Genomic DNA, 17903 nt, shown 5'->3' with positions numbered 1-17903 from the left:
GCCCTTGCTAGTTACTAGAATGATGGCTCATCCTTCCGTTGTTCCCATTCCGCTCACCTCTGCCTGTCCCTATCCTTGGGTTGTGAGCTCCTTGGAGCAGCGACCATCTCATCTTGAGTGTTTGGAAATCACCTAGCACATCTTGGGTGCTACAGTAAATAGAGGATGGTGAATCACAATAGTCTATCAGTATGAGGCAGCCTGAGCCATACCCCATTGTTCCCCTTTCCAGAGGCTCTGTGGGAGAAAGCTGGAGTTGGTAAAACAGTGAGACTTGAGTTGGTGTCTAGTAAATAAAAAAGGCCACCATAGTCATCCCCATATAAATTCGTAGATAGATTAGGGTCTGCTGTACCAGACATTCCCTGTGTGCATTGCTGAGGAGGGAGGAAAAGTTGTCTGCAAACTGCAAAAACAAAATGAGAATCTGAGTGCGCAGAGCTGCAATTACAAGAACAAACCCATCTGTCATTATCTGTGCTTCCTTTCATGTATTTTGAGTGAACTTCCTTTTCAGAAGGTTCATCTGGCAACTTTCAGTTTTCCTTTGATTTAGGAGTTTGAAAATCCCATTGTCCCTTTGCTTTCATGCTCAAAGCGCCCAAAAGTATTTGACAGAATGTATCATTCTGCAGGAGATGTGGCTTTGTATGTGTCCTCCCATCCCGTCGTTCTCACACCTACATTTTGCCCCAATAATTATTCTCTTTTCTTAATACCATTAAGAATTCTGCCTTGAAAATCAGGATCTTATCTCTGCCCTCCTCCCGCAGGGCCCCTCTGTGGTTCCTGGCTGGAGCCTCCCATAGCCCCATTTTCCCCAAATTTACCCACCCACCCTGTGGGCTGTGCTTTGGAACCACCCTCTTTCAAGCTGAGGACCAGCTGGCAGGCCGGCCCTGCAGAGCCCAGCATTGCTGTTCCCTGGCAGCCCACGCCCTGCTTGCTCACACACCAAGAGATTGTAGGGCTAAATTAGGATGTTTCCATTTTTAGGGTTCACTGTTTATATACTTAAAGCTCTAAATCTGCAGCTGTCTTTGACAGGCAGGTGATGGTGTTGCACCCCCGAACGGGGCGGGGAGGAATGGAGCTGTCTGTGACTGAGGTACTTGCCCCTGACCAACCTTTGGGGCAGGGAAAAGAGGGCTGGAGCTCCCTGGGCCCCTTGATTGGAGGGGAATATTTATTTATGCTGTTTCCAGTTCCATGTTCAGTGTTTGGCATCTGTAGGCATGTCTGCAAGCTTTGCTTTTGAGACCAAACTTTCAGGGGGGGCCTCAGCTTGGCCTCAGAGTCCTTTCACACCTACACTTTTGTGCCCACTGAACACATCTGCATAGGTAGATCAGGGAGTCAGTCACAGAACTGCCTGACCTGCCGCATCATTGTGCGTGATGGGGGAGAGTGCCCCCTCTCTTCTGGAGACCCCTTGGGGAAAGTGTTTGGCTGTGACAAAATCAGGTTCTGTGCTTCTCTCCTACAAAGTGGCTGATTGAAAGCAGCCTGGGGACAGCCCAGGAGGTTTGAAGTACTTCACGTTCCTGTCCAGATAAAATAGCCAATTACTCCCTTACATCTCCATTAGGGTCTCCTTTACTGATTCACTGCCAGGCACACCTCAGATCAGGCCACCCCTACAGCACTGAGAGGGAGGTGTATCTTTGGTTATGTTTGTCAGCTGATGTTCTTGGACCAGCTGCAGATGGGAAACCTTTTCAGTCCTAGATTCCAGCTGTACTGTGTTCGAGCCAAGATTTTTATCTTTAGGCTGCATGTTACCATTTGCTTAGGGTTACCATATTTCAGGTTCCCAAAAACCTGAACACTGCAGGGGGAGAGAAATACAGTTGGGGATGCTGGAGGGCGTACTTGTGGCAGGGGGTACTCACTGGAGGTGGGGGGCAGCGTCGTTCCCTGTCACAATAGCAGGGCCCAGCCGTCAGTCAGCGCCCAGGGCACCAGCCCAGGATGCTGCGACAGTCATCGGTCAGCGCCTCCCTGCAGGATCACTTCCCCAAGGCTGAGAGCTGGGGCCTGGGTGAGCAGGATCCGGCAGCTCTGACTTGCAGGGGAATGGTCCCATCGGGAGTCTTTCTGAGCTGCAGCTTGTCTGCTCTGCAAAAACCCAGGACGTTGCCTGTTGTTTGAAAACCCTACCTGGACAGAGAAGAAAGCAAGCTCAAAATAAAAGGGTTCTGTCTGGGAAAACCCAGGCATACGGTAACTCCTGCATTTGTTGCCACCTTGGAAACTGAAAACAGTTAACATCTGGGCTTGATGCTACATGTGTAGCATCCTATATTGCAGATGGCCTGGTGCCTCAGTTCCTATGAGACGCTTTGTCCTTGCTCTGCAAACTTGTATATGCTGAGCTCAAAGGAACTTAAGATGCAAAACAGAATGTCTTGGTCACGCTGTCAAGTAGTATTACATAGTGGATGTGGTCTAACCGGAGTTGTAAATAGTTAACTACTTTGCATATAGATCCTGTATTTTATAGGTTGAATTTTAATCCCATATTATACATGGGAGCCTCCGTTTGGAAAATGGTATTTATGAACTGCTGGTGCATTTGACACTGGAAACTCTCAATTATATTTTGCAGCTTAGGAAGGTTGGGGTCCATTTTCCCATTAGTACTTGATTTTTGCTGTTTTTAACTGGGTGAAAAATGAACTTCAAAGTGAGTTACCTCCTGAAGTGTATGTGGCCTTTTTACTGCTGTATAATCAGCCTTGCATTCACTTCCAAACCCCGAACTGGTTTTACATCTCGTTTAATGTCGTTTGGTATAGGTATTACAAGCAATGGGCTACCCAACTGGCTTTGATGCTGATATTGAGTGCATGAGCTCTGATGAAAAATCAGATACCGAAGGCAAAAATGAGACTGTCTCTTCAAACTCAAGCAATAATACTGGAAATTCTACAATTGACACCTCCTCTACCTTAGAGGTGGGTATTCACTGGAAAACGCAGTGACAGAGAGCTTTCCATGAGGACAATGGTCTTGTGTAGTTAAGGCACTGGATTGGGAATCAAGAGATCAGGTTTCAATTCCCATCTCTGCCACAGACTGCCAGTGAGACCATGGGCAAATCCCTTCCATCTCTCTGTGCCTCTGTTCCTGAGCCGTAACGTGAGGATCTTTCTTTTTTTCTTTCTTTCTTTCTTTTTCTTTCTCTCGTCATATTTAGACTGTGACCTCTTCAGGGTAAGACAGTCTTACTATGCACCTAGCACGCTGAGGCCTCAATCTTGGCACACTTGTAAGACAAATAAGTAACAAGTGTAATGTTTTTCTATTTTATAACATAATTCATTGTTTGGAGCTGTTTTTACATTAAAAGTACCTATAGATTGATAGAAGTACAGAAAAGTAACACAATGAATAGGGATGCATTTAAATAATGTGAAAGGCATTATCATGTCTTTAAACGTGTACTTATGAATTGACTAGAAAAATGCTACAGTCTAAAGTTACGCTAGCTTAATTTTGGGATTTGTAGCTTAATTAAGGAACTCTAAAGAGCAAATTGTGCTTCTGTTTTCCCACTGAATTTGTGGGAAATGTAGTATTCCCTGAAGGACCAAATGCCTTAACTTGACCAGTTTATGCTGAATGTTTCCAAGAGTCCAGTTGGAAGGGGTCCGCAGTATGTTATTAATTAAATATTTTCTTAAACCATTTCCAATATTTACATAGTTCTCATGAGCCGACAAACCAAGCAATTCAGAGTTCTCTCTTAGGGTGTGTCTGTACCGCTATTAAAAACCTGCGGGCGTCGAGTCTTGGGTCAGTTGACTCAGGCTTGTGGGGCTTGGGCCGCAGTGTAGATATTTGGGCTCAGGCTGGAGCCCACGCTCTGAGACCCAATGAGCCCGGGCCCAAGTGTCTACACTGCAATTTTATAGCCCCGTAAACTAAGTCCACTGTCCCTGGCCAGCCGCAGCCATGCCGTGGGCCTTTTATTGCAGTGTAGACGTACTCTTAGGCTCTATTCTCCCCATCTCCATTTGTACCACCATTCTTCATAATCATCCCCAGGAATTCTAGAAGCGTGTTTGTGTTAAGCATGGAAGCGAGAGCTTTAATTTGAATTTTCATTGCTGTAGCTGATACCTTCGTGATGCACTCAGGAGGTTGTGCAGATAAATAGATATAGAATTTTGCCTTATTTTTAGATATAATGCTCCTTTCAAATGTAAGTGCTTTTTTGCTATACATATAAATTTAAGTAATCTGCCTGCTCTATAGATGCTTTTCAGTACATTGAAATGTGGATTTCTTCATAACTTAACCAATTTAGATAATGTGACTTCAAACTTAGATCCAGACAATGTATAATCACTAAGGCTGAGATTTTGTCAGTTATTTTTAGTGAAAGTCACAGACAGGTCATGGGCAATAAACAATAAATCGCAAAAGCCCGAGGTGCCCCTCCCTGGTGATGAAGTCTTGGAGGACATGTAAAATCCCGGACTTCTGTGACCAACTCATAGCCTTAATAATCATTGTGAGCCAGGATGCCTAGCGTAGCCCTCACTGGAAATGCCAAGGTCAGGGCAGGTTGCAAAAAGGAGAGCAGATACTCCCAAGACTGTGGGTAACACTGAAGTTATACTCCCCAACCAGTCACAAACTGCTTCTGATCCCCACCCTGGTTACCAAGAAGAAGAAGGAGGAAAAAAAAAAAAACCACACCGCCCCTTTATTGCATTCCAGTTTCAGACTCCCAATCAGCACCTAAGTGCAGTAAGGTGAGAAGTTATTTTAAAAATTCTGCTCACTATACAAAATGTTCTTCTGACCCCAAAGGGCCAGCCACATTGCCAGGTCATAGAGTAGCAGCCGTGTTAGTCTGTATCCGCAAAAAGAAAAGGAGGACTTGTGGCACCTTACAGACTAACAAATTTATTTGAGCATTAAATATAAATAAATTTGTTAGTCTCTAAGGTGCTATAAGTCCTCCTTTTCTTATTCCCAGGTCAGTATTAGGTTGGACCTTTCCCAAAATCCCATGCTGCCAGCCAATCCTTTAGCATCTAAAACTACAGGTTTTCTATGAAGAAAAAAGGATAAGAAGAGTTGTTAAATGATAAAACAATTACATACATACATGGACTCTGAAGTCTTTGTATCAGGTTATTAGCAGTGTTGGTGAGTTCGCTGGCTTGAAAGTCCCTCTGGAATACATCCACAGCTTGGATGGGTCATTCAGTCCTTTGTTCAGAGCTTCAGTTTGTAGAAAAGTTACTCCAGAAGTAAGAAGCAGGAATGAAGAAAAAATGGAGAAGATGCAGCTACCTTTTATAGTCTTTTGCCATGCGGCTTGTCTTTCCTTTGTTTCAAACACAAGCTGCCCAGCACATCCCCTGGAGTGCCTTAGAGTTCTGTCCATAGGCATGCCCCTGCATGCCTTGCTGAGTCATAAGATGTAGCCCTGACCCTTTCAATGAGTTCAGTGTATAGTTCATGTCCCTTGATGAGCCATCAAGCAGGCTGGGCAGTGTTGATGCCAATCTGTCTGGGGATGTCACCCAGATGCACAGCACAAGTTCGGAAATACGGATATACTCTAAATATCTATAACTTACAACACAAAGATAATACAAACATATAAACAAGATTACCGTATCTAGTGAATTATAACTTTTCCGATGATACCTTACATGGTATATCTAGTAAGGTTCATTGCACTTTTATAATATTGGTATCAACAATATTATTAAAATGTCTCCCATATTCCATACAGCATCACAATCATATTAGCCTTTTTAACCCTGTTTTAAAAAGAACTAGAATCGTTTAGATCGTTTTTAACTAAAGGCAAATCGTAACTGTTTTTCATGTAAAAAGTTAGAAATGTTTACAAGGGCTAAGGTTTTCAAAAGTGACTCAGGATTTTGGGTGCCTAAATTGAGATGCCTTAAAGGGACCTTATTTTCAGAGGGCAGGTGCCTCGAGTTGGGTACTTGACACTTCTGAAAATCTTGGCCTGGCTCTCCTAATTTTCTATGTTCTTCTCACTTTTCAGTATCTGCTTTGGTGCTTCCAGCACAGCAGACTATAATGCAGTCTGCTATACTGGTGTACTGGCTCTTTGTCTCTGCATTTCTAATCCAAGATAACAACTATATCTACTAAAAGAAAAGGAGGACTTGTGGCACCTTAGAGACTAACCGATTTATTTGAGCATAAGCTTTCGTGAGCTACAGCTACATCCGATGAAGTGAGCTGTAGCTCATGAAACTTATGCTCAAATAAATCGGTTAGTCTCTAAGGTGCCACAAGTCCTCCTTTTCTTTTTGTGAATACAGACTAACACAGCTGCTACTCTGAAACCAGCTATATCTACTGTGATGTATGACCTACACTCAGTGGTTTCCCCAGTCAGAGATTGGAAGTGCCAAAGGGATGGTTAGATGAGGCAGTAGAGATGTGCGGAGCTGGGAAAGCCAATCCCCTTCTGTTTAGTAGCAGAGAGTTGCTTTCAAGAAACTTGACACCTTGATGGTCTGTCCTTCAGCCTGGGTGCCCTTTGAGTCTAGGCTCCCGGGGCAGCCAGCAGCATGATGCTCCATGCTATGATGTGAAGGTGATCGCGATTGGTCATGGAGACACCGACTGCCTGGCTAGCTGCCTGCTGCGCTTGAAATGAGCGGGTGGCAGTATTTTATTTTATTTTATTTTTTAAATGGTTCATCCCTCCGCTTTCCTTGGGGGCGGGGCTTCATATCTGCTGTTCTGGTGCAGCAGGTTGTGCTGAAGCTCTGACAATGCTGTGTCTCTGTTGCCGGTCCGTCCCTAGAGAGCCTGCTAAGGCGGATGTATCAGGAAGAACTGGCTGTTGCAGAAACACAAAAGGAAGATGATTAATACTGGCGTTTTCCAGGTGGGCAGCCAGACTGTCCAGGTGGGCAGCTGTTATAGGCAGACATGCTGTAGATGTGTGTCTGCCATTCAGAGTTGTTACGGTTATAATATATCTTGTCTCTGTAGGTAAGAACTCAGGGCCCTATCCTCACAGCAAGTGGCAAAAACCCAGTGATGGAGCTAAATGAAAAAAGAAGAGGTCTTAAGTATGAGCTCATCTCTGAGACAGGTGGGAGCCATGATAAGCGCTTTGTAATGGAGGTGAGTGAAGCAGTGCTCAGGAATCTGCAGGTGGTTTTGCTGTCCGTGCTTCAGTCTTCTTGGTAGCTTTCATTTGCCACTTAATGTTATTCCAGAGCCTTACTGTTCATTCTCTTCCACAAGAGGGATGGTAACCTTTTCAGGTTCCTGTATCTCCCAATGCCAGGATGACTGTGGAGATGGCAGGGGAATGTTCTCCTTGCCCTAGGTAATTCAGCAAGGAGGATTTGGTTATGAAAGCCCCTAAACACATCACATCCCTGCCCTGCCATGGGGAGAGGGCAGCTGAGTAACGAAAACCACTACCCACTGTGTGTCATGGACGGGTCCTGGCAGCCCTGTATGAGTGCCCTGATTTGATCCTCTTGTTGCCAGCCTAGCAGGGGTTAGGAATGATGTAACAGAGGGAGCCCATTCAGTCTCTGGCTCATTTTACTCTGCAGCAGCAGGTTCGTGGGCTGACCTAGAATCAGCATTGATGGTCTCTAAAGAGAGTACAAGGTAGCTCTCTTTAGCCAAAGGGTAGCCATAATGCAGGTTCTTGAAGATGATGGAGGTGCAAAGCTGATTGATTAGGGTCGGAGGTGCCCCAAAAATGTTGTGGGGTTTGGGGATCATTTAAAAGTATAATTTTGGGTGAGATATAAAGCTAAGGTCCTGCTCACCAAAGACTTCATGGCAACCTTCCCACGTGCCAGCGAGTTAATCCCTGCCAAATTCCATCCCAAGTAAATGTATTTTACCTCTTTAAATTCCCCGTTCAGTTTCAAGTTGATATGGGATTCCTAACTTCTGTCCTGTTAATCAGCTGTATTTCAGAAGTGGTTAGTGGCTCAAGTGATTACTACCTATCACATGGAGCTACTGGGTTTAATTAGCTCTTGATTGTGGAGTGCTTTGAACTCACTGGAGGAAATAAAAGTTAGTTTCACCCATAACTGGACTTACTTGTTGTTGAAGTTTTTTTATAAATGGCTCGTGATTCCAGCTGGGATCTGGTTGTAAATATGAGTTGTCGTTCCCACCAGGAAAAGTATTGGCTCTAAATTAACCTCTTGGCTTTAGGTAGAAGTAGATGGGCAGAAGTTCAGAGGCGCAGGTCCAAATAAGAAGGTGGCAAAAGCGAGCGCTGCTTTAGCAGCACTTGAGAAGCTCTTTTCTGGGCCTAATGCAGCCAACAATAAGAAAAAGAAGATTCTCCCTCAGGTAAGAATCCCCAGTTGCCTTGTATAGTTAGCACCATTATCTATGTCAGCACCGCCCTGGGGTAGCATTAGATAATGGTGGCTGCAGAGGGGCACATGACTTCAGTCTGTTGTTTTTCAGCAGGTCCACTGGAAGCATTGTCTTTTGGTTTTATTACTCTGTTGTTGTTAGTAATTTGTTAATTGGACTGAGAGGCCTGAGCTGATGTGAGGGCCTCAGTGTGTTAGGGCTGTACAAAGACACAGAACAGTCTATGCCCCAAAGTGCTTACCATCTTACATAAAGAAGACAGAGAGAGGGGAAGGGACTTTGCCCAAGGTCACACAGTCGGTCAGTGCTGGAGTCGGTTATAGAACTCAGGTCTCCTGAGTTCAAGTCCAGTGCAATACCCTAGGCTGCACTGCCTCTCTGATAGTAACAGAGGCAGACTTAAAGAATACCTCGTTTATAGCCTGGTGATAGACACAACCTCTAGCTTCTAGACTAAGTTGAATTTTGAGCCTAAACTGTTTGAGGGGTATCCCTTTTCAAATGCAGCATGTCATTGGATGAGGAGGATTTGTTTTATAAAAACTTCACTTCAATCTTCTTTTTATATTAGATTCTAATAATTCAAATAATTTAAAAGGTTACTGAGAGCCACAGTGATCTGTCCATTCTATATTATCAGTGTACTTCTTCCAGAGAGCCACACACAGAAAAAGTCCTAACAGTTACAGCTTTGATCTGCATTGTGCAGATTAACTAGAATTAGGATTTCTTTTCCAGTGTTTGCAAAAATGAATTTTGTTCCATCCTGCTGCAGCATAAAATATATTCAGAGAAATTATCAGCCACGTGTATTCGTTAAGTTCTGTACCTAACGATTATGTTTATAGAATTCTCCTGGGCGCACTGAGACCTCTAGTTCCTGCATCATGGAAGTTCTTCAGCTTCCATTATTATTTTAAAATCCAATTCCTGAAGAACGTTATTCCACACAAAGACAGCAGTTAAGAATATGACTCTGATTTTTAGTCATATTCTGCTCTTATTTCTTTGCAATAAGCCATGTCAATACTACTCTTCTAAAGCTCTCTGATCTGCTACATGAGGTTGCCAGTTAGCCTGCAGCTGCTGACTATGCTTGGGGAACGATGTGGTTTGATGCACACATGCAGACTCTCTGCCTTTGTTTAAAAAGAAGGAAAAATCAGAGTTTCTAAAGGAGATTTGGCCAGCGCAGTCTAGGGTTAGAACAACTGAGCTGTCTACACAAGTGTAGGTATTGTGCACTTCGAGAAGAAAAAATTAAGAAATGGCGTTTACTGAGTAGGATAAGCAGCCGGAGCCAGAAGGTAATTAAGGAATAAGATAATTATAACAAAATGAAAAGAGAGAAGGCAAGGGATTTATTCAGACATGTAAGAGGGGAATAGATCTTACAGTGGGCCAGAAAATAAAAATTAAGTAGGAAGGATGTATTCTTACCACTAGAGACACTCAGCATTTAAAACGGATAGGCCCATTACATCAAGTACATAAAAGGTTGTTACAAGATGGGTGGAGAAAAATTGTTCTCCTTAACCTGTGAGGATACAAGAAGCAACGGGCTTCAATTGCAGCAAGGGCGGTTTAGGTTGGACATTAGGAAAAACTTCCTGTCAGGGTAGTAAAGCAATTAATCCCAGTGTTGAGGGAGATTGTGGAATCTTCATCACTGGAGATTTGTAAGAACAGGTTAGACAAACACCTGTCCGGGATGAGTGCAGGGTATTGGAGCAGATGACCTCTCGAGGTCACTTCCAGTCCTATGATTCTATGCAAATCTATCTCCATTTGAGGACATGGGAAAAGATCTATCAGATTGAATGGATATTGCACATACTAGCCCAAAGGAAGTGTAACTCTGTGTTTCAAGTTTAATTCCTATCTAATGAGTCTAACTGTAAGCAGCCAAGATTCCTAAAAGTCAAAATCAGTGGCCAAATTTTGAAATGTGCCAGTCATCTGACAGTTGCCAACCCAACCTACAGGAGCTGCGTGGCCAACACTTCTGAAAATCTGGCAACCCAGTTTAATGATGCCTAAGGGCTCGTCTACACAAACAGTTAGTGGCAAGCTGAGGTGTGAATCTACCTGAACTAGCTGGCCACAGACTAACTCTAGTACATTGTTAGCCTAGTCCTTTTTGAAATGGGACCAGATCAGCATGTATTAGCTGTTAATGTGCATCAGCAGGGGGTCCACACAGACACTTAGTGCATGGCAAGCTGGTGCAGGGCAGATTTACAGCCCCGCTTGCCCTGAACTAAACGTTGAGTAGAAGCCCTAAGCGTGACTTTAGGAGCATAAGGATAGGTTAGTATTTTTGAAAAATCTTACCCAGGCTTTTTTGCTTCATTTGGGGTAGAATCCTGGTCCTCTTGAAGTTAATAAGGCTGAGATTTCACCTTTGATATGTTACAGGGAAATATTACAATAAAAATGCCAATGCTTCTGTCCTCTCTCTCTCTCTCTCTCTCTCCCCTCTCTCCTCCCTCCCTCCCGCTTCCCTTCCCGCCTTTCCCCCCTCCCCGCTCGCCCCAACTTGACTGCTCCAGCTCTTAGCTCAGCACTTCATGGGGGGAGCAAGCCAGAGCAAGCCAGAGAGGAGAGGTGGGAAGAAATAGGGTCAATATCCTCCCCCTCTCCTCTGGGCCACGTCACTCTCTCAAAAAGTGTCCAGGATTTTTGACGATGTAACAAATCCAGCTTTGCAGCAGGGACCCCACGTCCCTGCAGCTCCCTACAGGCAAGCGAAGTGCAGATCAGTAGCAGAGTGTAGTGGCACATCGGTGCCCTATCAGAGTCACGTCGCACATGTGACAAAAAGATAGCCCATCCCTGCCCCAAAGAGCTTTCAGGCTAAGTAAGAGAGCTGATTACTATGGTGTTGGAATGAAACAAAGATGGCCGTTGGCACAGCTGCCAATGCTCCGTTCATTCTGTCCAGGGAAGGGGATTCTGTAAATGGAGAACTAGTGAGCTCACATATAGGTCTGTTCCACAGTCCCCAACTCTGCACAGCTACGCTTCAGAATGGATTGAGTGAGTGTGTATTGCCTTTAACAAGCCTGGCAGGTTGAATATAGCATTAGAGGTAATTCATACAGATCATTTAGCTGGGTTTAACATGGATTGCCTTGTGTATCATGTTCTGAATCATGCCATTTTTATTATTCTGCACAGACTAAAGGAGTTTTAAATACAGCTGTGTCTGCAGCAGTCCAGGTTGCTCGAGGCAGAGGTCGAGGTGCTTTAACACGAGGGGCATTTGTTGGGGCAGCCGCTGCTACTGGATACATAACACCAGGTACGTCATAGCACTAACAGCTAAGGGTCTGTCGAGCCCAGCTGTCCGTGGATGAACTATGGCTGCTGATGTTCACCTCTCTATGGGTCAGACTCATCCATGCTGGTGACCTGTTTAGTTTTGTAGCATTTGAGAAGAGCCATAGGGGGAAATGCATGGGGGTTTAAATGAAGGGAAAAGTCAGAGAGTCTGTAAAGCTGGAAATGTATCTCGCTTGCGGTTTATTGTGCATGGAAGATGAGCACATTGCTATCCAGCTCTTTCCCTGGGGCTCTGTAATTCTGATATCTGCCTTTCTCATAACTCTCACCATGGCATGATTCCCACAACTCTGTGCCTGGTTGTGAAGTCTCCTGGAAGATGCCTGTTAGTATTACGATTGGCTTTACCAAGAGTTTCTCATTCTAGATAATGCTACAGGATTATCCTTAATAAGAGCAGAGGGGTATTGTTTGTGCATGCAAAATGAAAGTACTGTCCTGTGCGCGTTGCTTCCCATGAGAAGTGCTTTGCCGCCTGATGAATCTCCTCTAGGAGCAGTCTGAGTCACAGTAAGAGAGACCCTTCAGTCCTCTTGGGGAACGGCTGTTGGAATGGAACTTGCTGCCGTGCTGGAATGCGTTCCAGAGTCGTGAACTGTGGGGATTATGCTGGCAGATTTGGAAGTCATTGTGCTCTCGGGAGCACCCTGCGCAATCTGGGGCTGTGAGCAGAGATGTCTATTAACAGCTGTCATGTTGGGAGAAATGAAGGAAGGAAATTCACATTCATATTCTGACTGATGATGCTGTGTAATGTTGGCTGCGTTGCTTTGAGCAGCAAAACTGCAGGTCCAAATTAAAAGGCTTTTTGGTTCCCATTTATACTTGGGCCCCTTCACGCAGAATTCACATCGCTGGTCAGGCTGTTTTAGGGTTGATTCCCATTGGCAGGTTAGCAGCCACAAAAAACAAAACTGTAGCTACAGAGACAATGAAGTGCATAGCAACTTCTGGGTTTCTTCTGTATTTCACTTCATCTAAAACACTGTATCTCACCTGGTGGGTGTCAACGCCCGGGGAGCAGGTGGTCGTGAGGCATTGAAAATCATACTACAATCTAAAACAAAGAAAATCTTGCTCCCCCATTCCCTGCATGCTGTTACCCTTCAAGGTCAGGTATTCTCTGTGAACCTCTCCTGCTACACAAACCAATTACGTAGGGTTATCATTGTCTATTCATTTTATGGTGTGGAATCACGAAAATTTGAGTTTGAATAAGGGGTTGCCAATCTGAAGAGGTTGAACCACACTGGTGTAGAAGATAATGCGCAGGAGTTGGGGGTGGGAGGGAATCGCCTCCATTTCTCTGTATTTTATTTTATTCTTTGGTCTCTCTGCCGCCAAAGTTCAATGGCCAACGTTCACTTATCTTCCAAAGAGTAAACCCCTGATCGTTAGTGCTCAAGGTTCTTTAGGATATAGTATAGACTCTAATTCGCACCCTTCATCAGTTCCCAAACGTTGATAGTGCAGCCTGTAGTTGGATATATTTACCTCCTGGCACCGTCAGCAATGTGGTGCCTTCATTGTTCCTGTATATTGATGTAATCATAAATATTAAAAACCAGTAATTCATTTTTAATGGCCTTGAACATTGTTTCTGAAACTGCTTTTCTGCCTGAGGAGTCGTTTGAGACATTGTAACCTGCTAGAGGCACAGTCCTTGCCAGCATGGAATTCTTCCAGAAATAGGTTTAATTTCCCAGCCATCATACTTGTTAAGCATTTATTTCTCTTGGCCTACGTACCTTTTTTCCTCTTCAGCCTTCCCCACCCCAACCTAACCTCCCTCAAAAAAAGCTTTACCAGACATGAATGGTACTAAGTCTTAATGAAATAACAAGCAGTAATAACCAAGAACAATGCTGTCACCATTCCTTTTTATTCAGCAACTGAATGTATCCTCTAACTTTGCATGCCTCCTATCCCCATGATGGTTTGGTTTATTTTTTTTAAGCTGCCATCAGTGCCTACTTACTATCCAGCCATTCAGATGTCTTCTGTGGAATAAGTTTGGACTCTGCGGAAACCAAATGCCAGTGTTCTTAATCACCAAAAATATCTGCTGATGATTTGGACCTTTACCACAGGCCTCCAGGTTTCCCTTTTCCTAACTGGGGGCTTGAGGACAATGACTATTTTATGCATTAAGTCATATCAGTATTTTATTAAGAGAGTCTGTAAACTGGGCCTTGCCAACTCTTGCAGTGCGACAGTATTGACTGGAAAGTTTCAACCAAGAGAAAATATTGAGGAAAATAGAAAGAGAGGTGGAGCTTCACTCTTCTATGCTGAAGCTTCCAAAAAACGCGGAAGATGGCTTGTTTGTTTTTTTGCAGCCAGAATCTGGAACGATTACACCCAAATGCAGCTTAAGTATTTTAACGTAACTGGGAATGGATTTTCTGTTTTGTGTATGGCCCGTGTATTAAGTTTGCGACCTTTGATGATTCTTCATATGCTGGGGGGAATAAAGCCAAATGCTTGTTCTGTTTGTATTGTAGGCTATGGGGCACCTTATGGGTACAGCCCAGCTGCGCCAGCCTATGGTATGTATGAACTATTAATTAACTGCACTCTAAACGGTATTGAAACCATCATGGCAGTCCAAAAATAGAGATTGCCCTAGAGTTTGCAAGTGTGATCCAAGAAAATCAGAGCTCATTTTAAATATGACAATGAGGACATTTTAAATTGATGCCATAACCTTGTGGTTCTTGTTTTGGTTGGAGTAGCTTTTTGCCTATGCTTTGCCTGATTGTGGAAGGACTGCTTGTTCTAACTGCCTGTTCCCTTTCATAGTGAAATTGAATATTTTAAAGTAGTTCTCCTACTTTTTACAGCCAACTTGTGCTCCATTCAAAGAATACCTAAGGGCCAAATCTAACATCCTTGAATATTACTCTAATGCCCCTTGGCTAAACACTGGTAAAATGATAGTCCATAAGATAGTCTTGTGGGCATTTCCTCTTATTGCAGTCAGTTGTTTGAAATGCCCACTGCCACAGACATCTCATAACCAGTCCAGACACATTTTATATAGTTGCAGGCTAAATACTGCTGTTTGGGTCAAGCCAACTGAGTTTCTGTAGGTTACTTAGAGAACTGTAGCTCACGAAAGCTTATGCTCTAATAAATTGGTTAGTCTCTAAGATGCCACAAGTCCTCCTTTTCTTTTTTCAAGCCTGCTAAGGCACCACAACTTGCACTGCCCCTTTCTGCTAAGAAACCCAGTGAAATCTAAGACGGCAGTGCAATAAATTTCATATGGACTAAAATAAACGTAGGGCCTCTCTCATAGCTCTAGAGTACTTTCTCCTGCCCACCCCCCAGCTTTTTAAATACTAGATGAATAAAGCCTGTTTATCTCCAACTGGCCTTTTGGTTACTTTGAATGAGGTTTATGTGGCAATGGGGGCAAATCAGTTTGGAGTCAGTGATATGTTCCGACACGCGAGAGTAAAGCAAGGCGCTGTCTCTCAGAACCAGTTCTGATCTTCTGTGTGTACAGAACCCGTCTTCTATAACGGGGTAAAATTCTGTAGCTCTCAAATGGCAAAACCACCTGAGTAAGCTCCAGCAGCCTTTTTTTATTTTTCAAAGGGGAAACCTAATCCTCACTGAACCAACCATTCCTGTGCTGCGTTATTTTCCTAATGCTTGCTTCCATATCGAATCTGAATGAAATTGGTGGCTAACAGTAACTCCACCTGATAACACGACAGGTGTAGAAACCTTATCTGACCAGGGAAGTATTGTGGAACTGGGTCACTTGATTTCTACACCTTGGGAGGGAACTGTTACCATTCTATGATGCACGCTATAAATACAGCTATAGCCTCTTCTGCTGTACTCTGACGATGAAAATGCTACGGCTCTAGTATTGGTGGTGTCTAGGAGTATCTGCCACGCAGGACTAGCTGCTACTATTCTGTGCTTCCTTCTGTGGAGCAGGGCAAGGGAATTGGCCAGTGAAGTGCCTTTGCTCAGATAAGGAATTTCCTCTGATTTAAAGCAGCTTTTCTTATCTTCGTAGAAAGATACGAATTGGCCATCTGTTTTCACATTGCAGCAGGTGATACTAGCATTTCCCATGAAGCATATTCTGTATTCTTGATTATCTTTCTTGCACTGTTACTAATAACAAAGGGAACCTCTACCCGCTCACCCAGCAGGAAATTAACATATTTAGTTTAGGACCTGTTTCATCAGTGGCTTTTTTTTTAACAATCCCTTTTGTACCCTTCAACTTTGTATGAAACATTAAGAAGTGGGTATTGAATATGACCCTGGGATGGTCTAAGATGGCTGATACTTGACTATCGGTATCTCTGATTGGCGGATAGGTTATATATAAGATTATGGGGTGAAGTCCTGGCCCCACTGAAGTAAGTGGTAAAACTCTCATTGACTTCAGCGGGGCTGGGAGTTTTACCTACAATCCTTTTTTCTCTTGGTTTTTTTTTTTTCCCTTCCCCTCCATCTTCTCATGACATCTGTGTTGGAGCCTGAATTGTAATCGCTTAGATATTTACGTGTGGCATATCGCTGACTTCAAAGTCTTGTGAAATCTGCTGCCCCCATTTTTCGCATAAAGAGTTTTTCTGTTTTAATGTCTTATTGTGATGCAAAGTACTGAAATAATGCTTTTCTGGCTGTAAGGTAAATATGTCTCTTTGCCTTTGTAAGCTGTTGCATGTTGGGAAGTTTCACTCTGATCATCTGGTGCTCTGGAATACCTGCTGTTGCTGCTTTGTGATTTCTAAATGGATATGTAGGTTAAATATTAGAATTTAAATAGGAACCATTTAAAAAAAAGTATTTAAGTATGCAGAAGTTTGTGAGGCCACAAGAACGCTATAATAATTCTGAGATTAGGCAGATATTAATCTTTCCAGATTTGCCACTTCAGTACAATATGAATAAATGCAGAAAGTCTAAATGGATATAGAACTTGATTGAGTTATCAGTGCCTGGGTTGGACAGATATAAAGGGAGGTTTGTCAAACCTGTGCTGTGCCACTTTTTAAAGAACGTCCGGTTATGCACAGCAGCATTTACTGTCTCAAATCTTTGGAGTTGTAGCTGGCCTGTCGAATTACTTCAGGACACTGAACAAGATAGATTATCCCCACTATCTTCACAAGAATGTAAATAACTTTCCAAATCCAGTCTGGTTCAGTGTAACATAGTACTGACTACTTCTGGAACATATTGCTCATGCTAAATTAATAAACATCAGAATGATAATAAAATCTAATGTTATATTAAAACTCCTGTTTAAAGCATTACAAAATGTTGAAATGTTTTGCTTATGGGGTTCAATGTCCTCAAAACTCATTGACTGACTCATCTGGAAAGGGTTAATGAGAACATTACTGTAAGCTTTTACTTGACTTTATTGGATCATTGAACTTATTTGGAGTCCTCTCCGTTTCTTCTCTCTGTAGGTATACCCAAGAGAATGGTTCTGTTACCAGTTATGAAATTCCCAACATATCCTGTTCCCCACTACTCATTCTTTTAGCAAATGGCAGAAGCTAATTCCTATTGATTGAACAACACAGTACAGTACAGAATGTTAGAAGAAAAAAAGCCTTTTTATCCTGTTTTCTTTGAACACATACTTGAGCAAAGTCATTTGTAAAGAAACATCTTTTCCTACTTTTTGATTTTAACAAAATGCAAATTTAGTTCTCTAAAACTTGAAAAAAAAAATGTTCTGTGAAATGTTACCTCATTTTCAAATAACTTATACCAGCCTTCTGTTATAGGGAAGAACTAGAAGCTTAAACCTTACGTTTTAAATGAAGTATCCGATTATGTAAAATTAAATTTGTGAAGGATGTATAGAATATAAAACACTGATCACAAATAAACTGTTTTGTCGTAACACAGAGTACTGCCTGTTTCCTAATGCAGTCATACAGAAACTCAGTTAATGGCCTGTATTTGTTGTAGGACTACTTAAGTCAGAGTGTAGTTATTTTAAAAAAAACAAACCAGTAACACAATAGAAACTTCTCAATTAAAATTTAACTTTGAAAATATTAAGGTGAATAAAGCTAGTAAAATATGGGTTTACGTATTGTCTTAGCTTATTATTTTTGATATATCTTAGCATCAGTACCTTGAAAGGATTCCCTTAGCATCTTTAAAACCAAGGAAATTAACATATCATA

General features: G+C 42.8%; 1 protein-coding gene across 5 annotated transcripts in view; it reads left to right on the top strand.

Annotated features, from left to right (window-relative positions):
* Positions 1–17614, top strand: part of LOC102943777 (spermatid perinuclear RNA binding protein) — an 87715-nt gene extending 70101 nt beyond the window's left edge. For all 5 annotated transcript variants that reach the window (XM_043530786.1, XM_043530787.1, XM_043530785.1 and 2 more), the window contains 6 exons: positions 2799–2957; positions 7006–7140; positions 8206–8346; positions 11557–11680; positions 14226–14270; positions 17172–17614. In XM_043530786.1, coding sequence (XP_043386721.1) covers positions 2799–2957; positions 7006–7140; positions 8206–8346; positions 11557–11680; positions 14226–14270; positions 17172–17248 — 681 coding nt within the window. In that variant the 3' untranslated portion in view covers positions 17249–17614. The remainder of the gene's footprint in view (positions 1–2798; positions 2958–7005; positions 7141–8205; positions 8347–11556; positions 11681–14225; positions 14271–17171) is intronic.
* The last annotated feature ends 289 nt before the right edge of the window (positions 17615–17903 follow it).

This window comes from Chelonia mydas, chromosome 16 (assembly GCF_015237465.2).
Source record: "Chelonia mydas isolate rCheMyd1 chromosome 16, rCheMyd1.pri.v2, whole genome shotgun sequence".
Classification (NCBI taxonomy): domain Eukaryota; kingdom Metazoa; phylum Chordata; order Testudines; family Cheloniidae; genus Chelonia; species Chelonia mydas.
The sequence above is the reverse complement of the archived record's forward strand: the minus strand, read 5'-3'. Positions and strand labels throughout refer to the sequence as shown.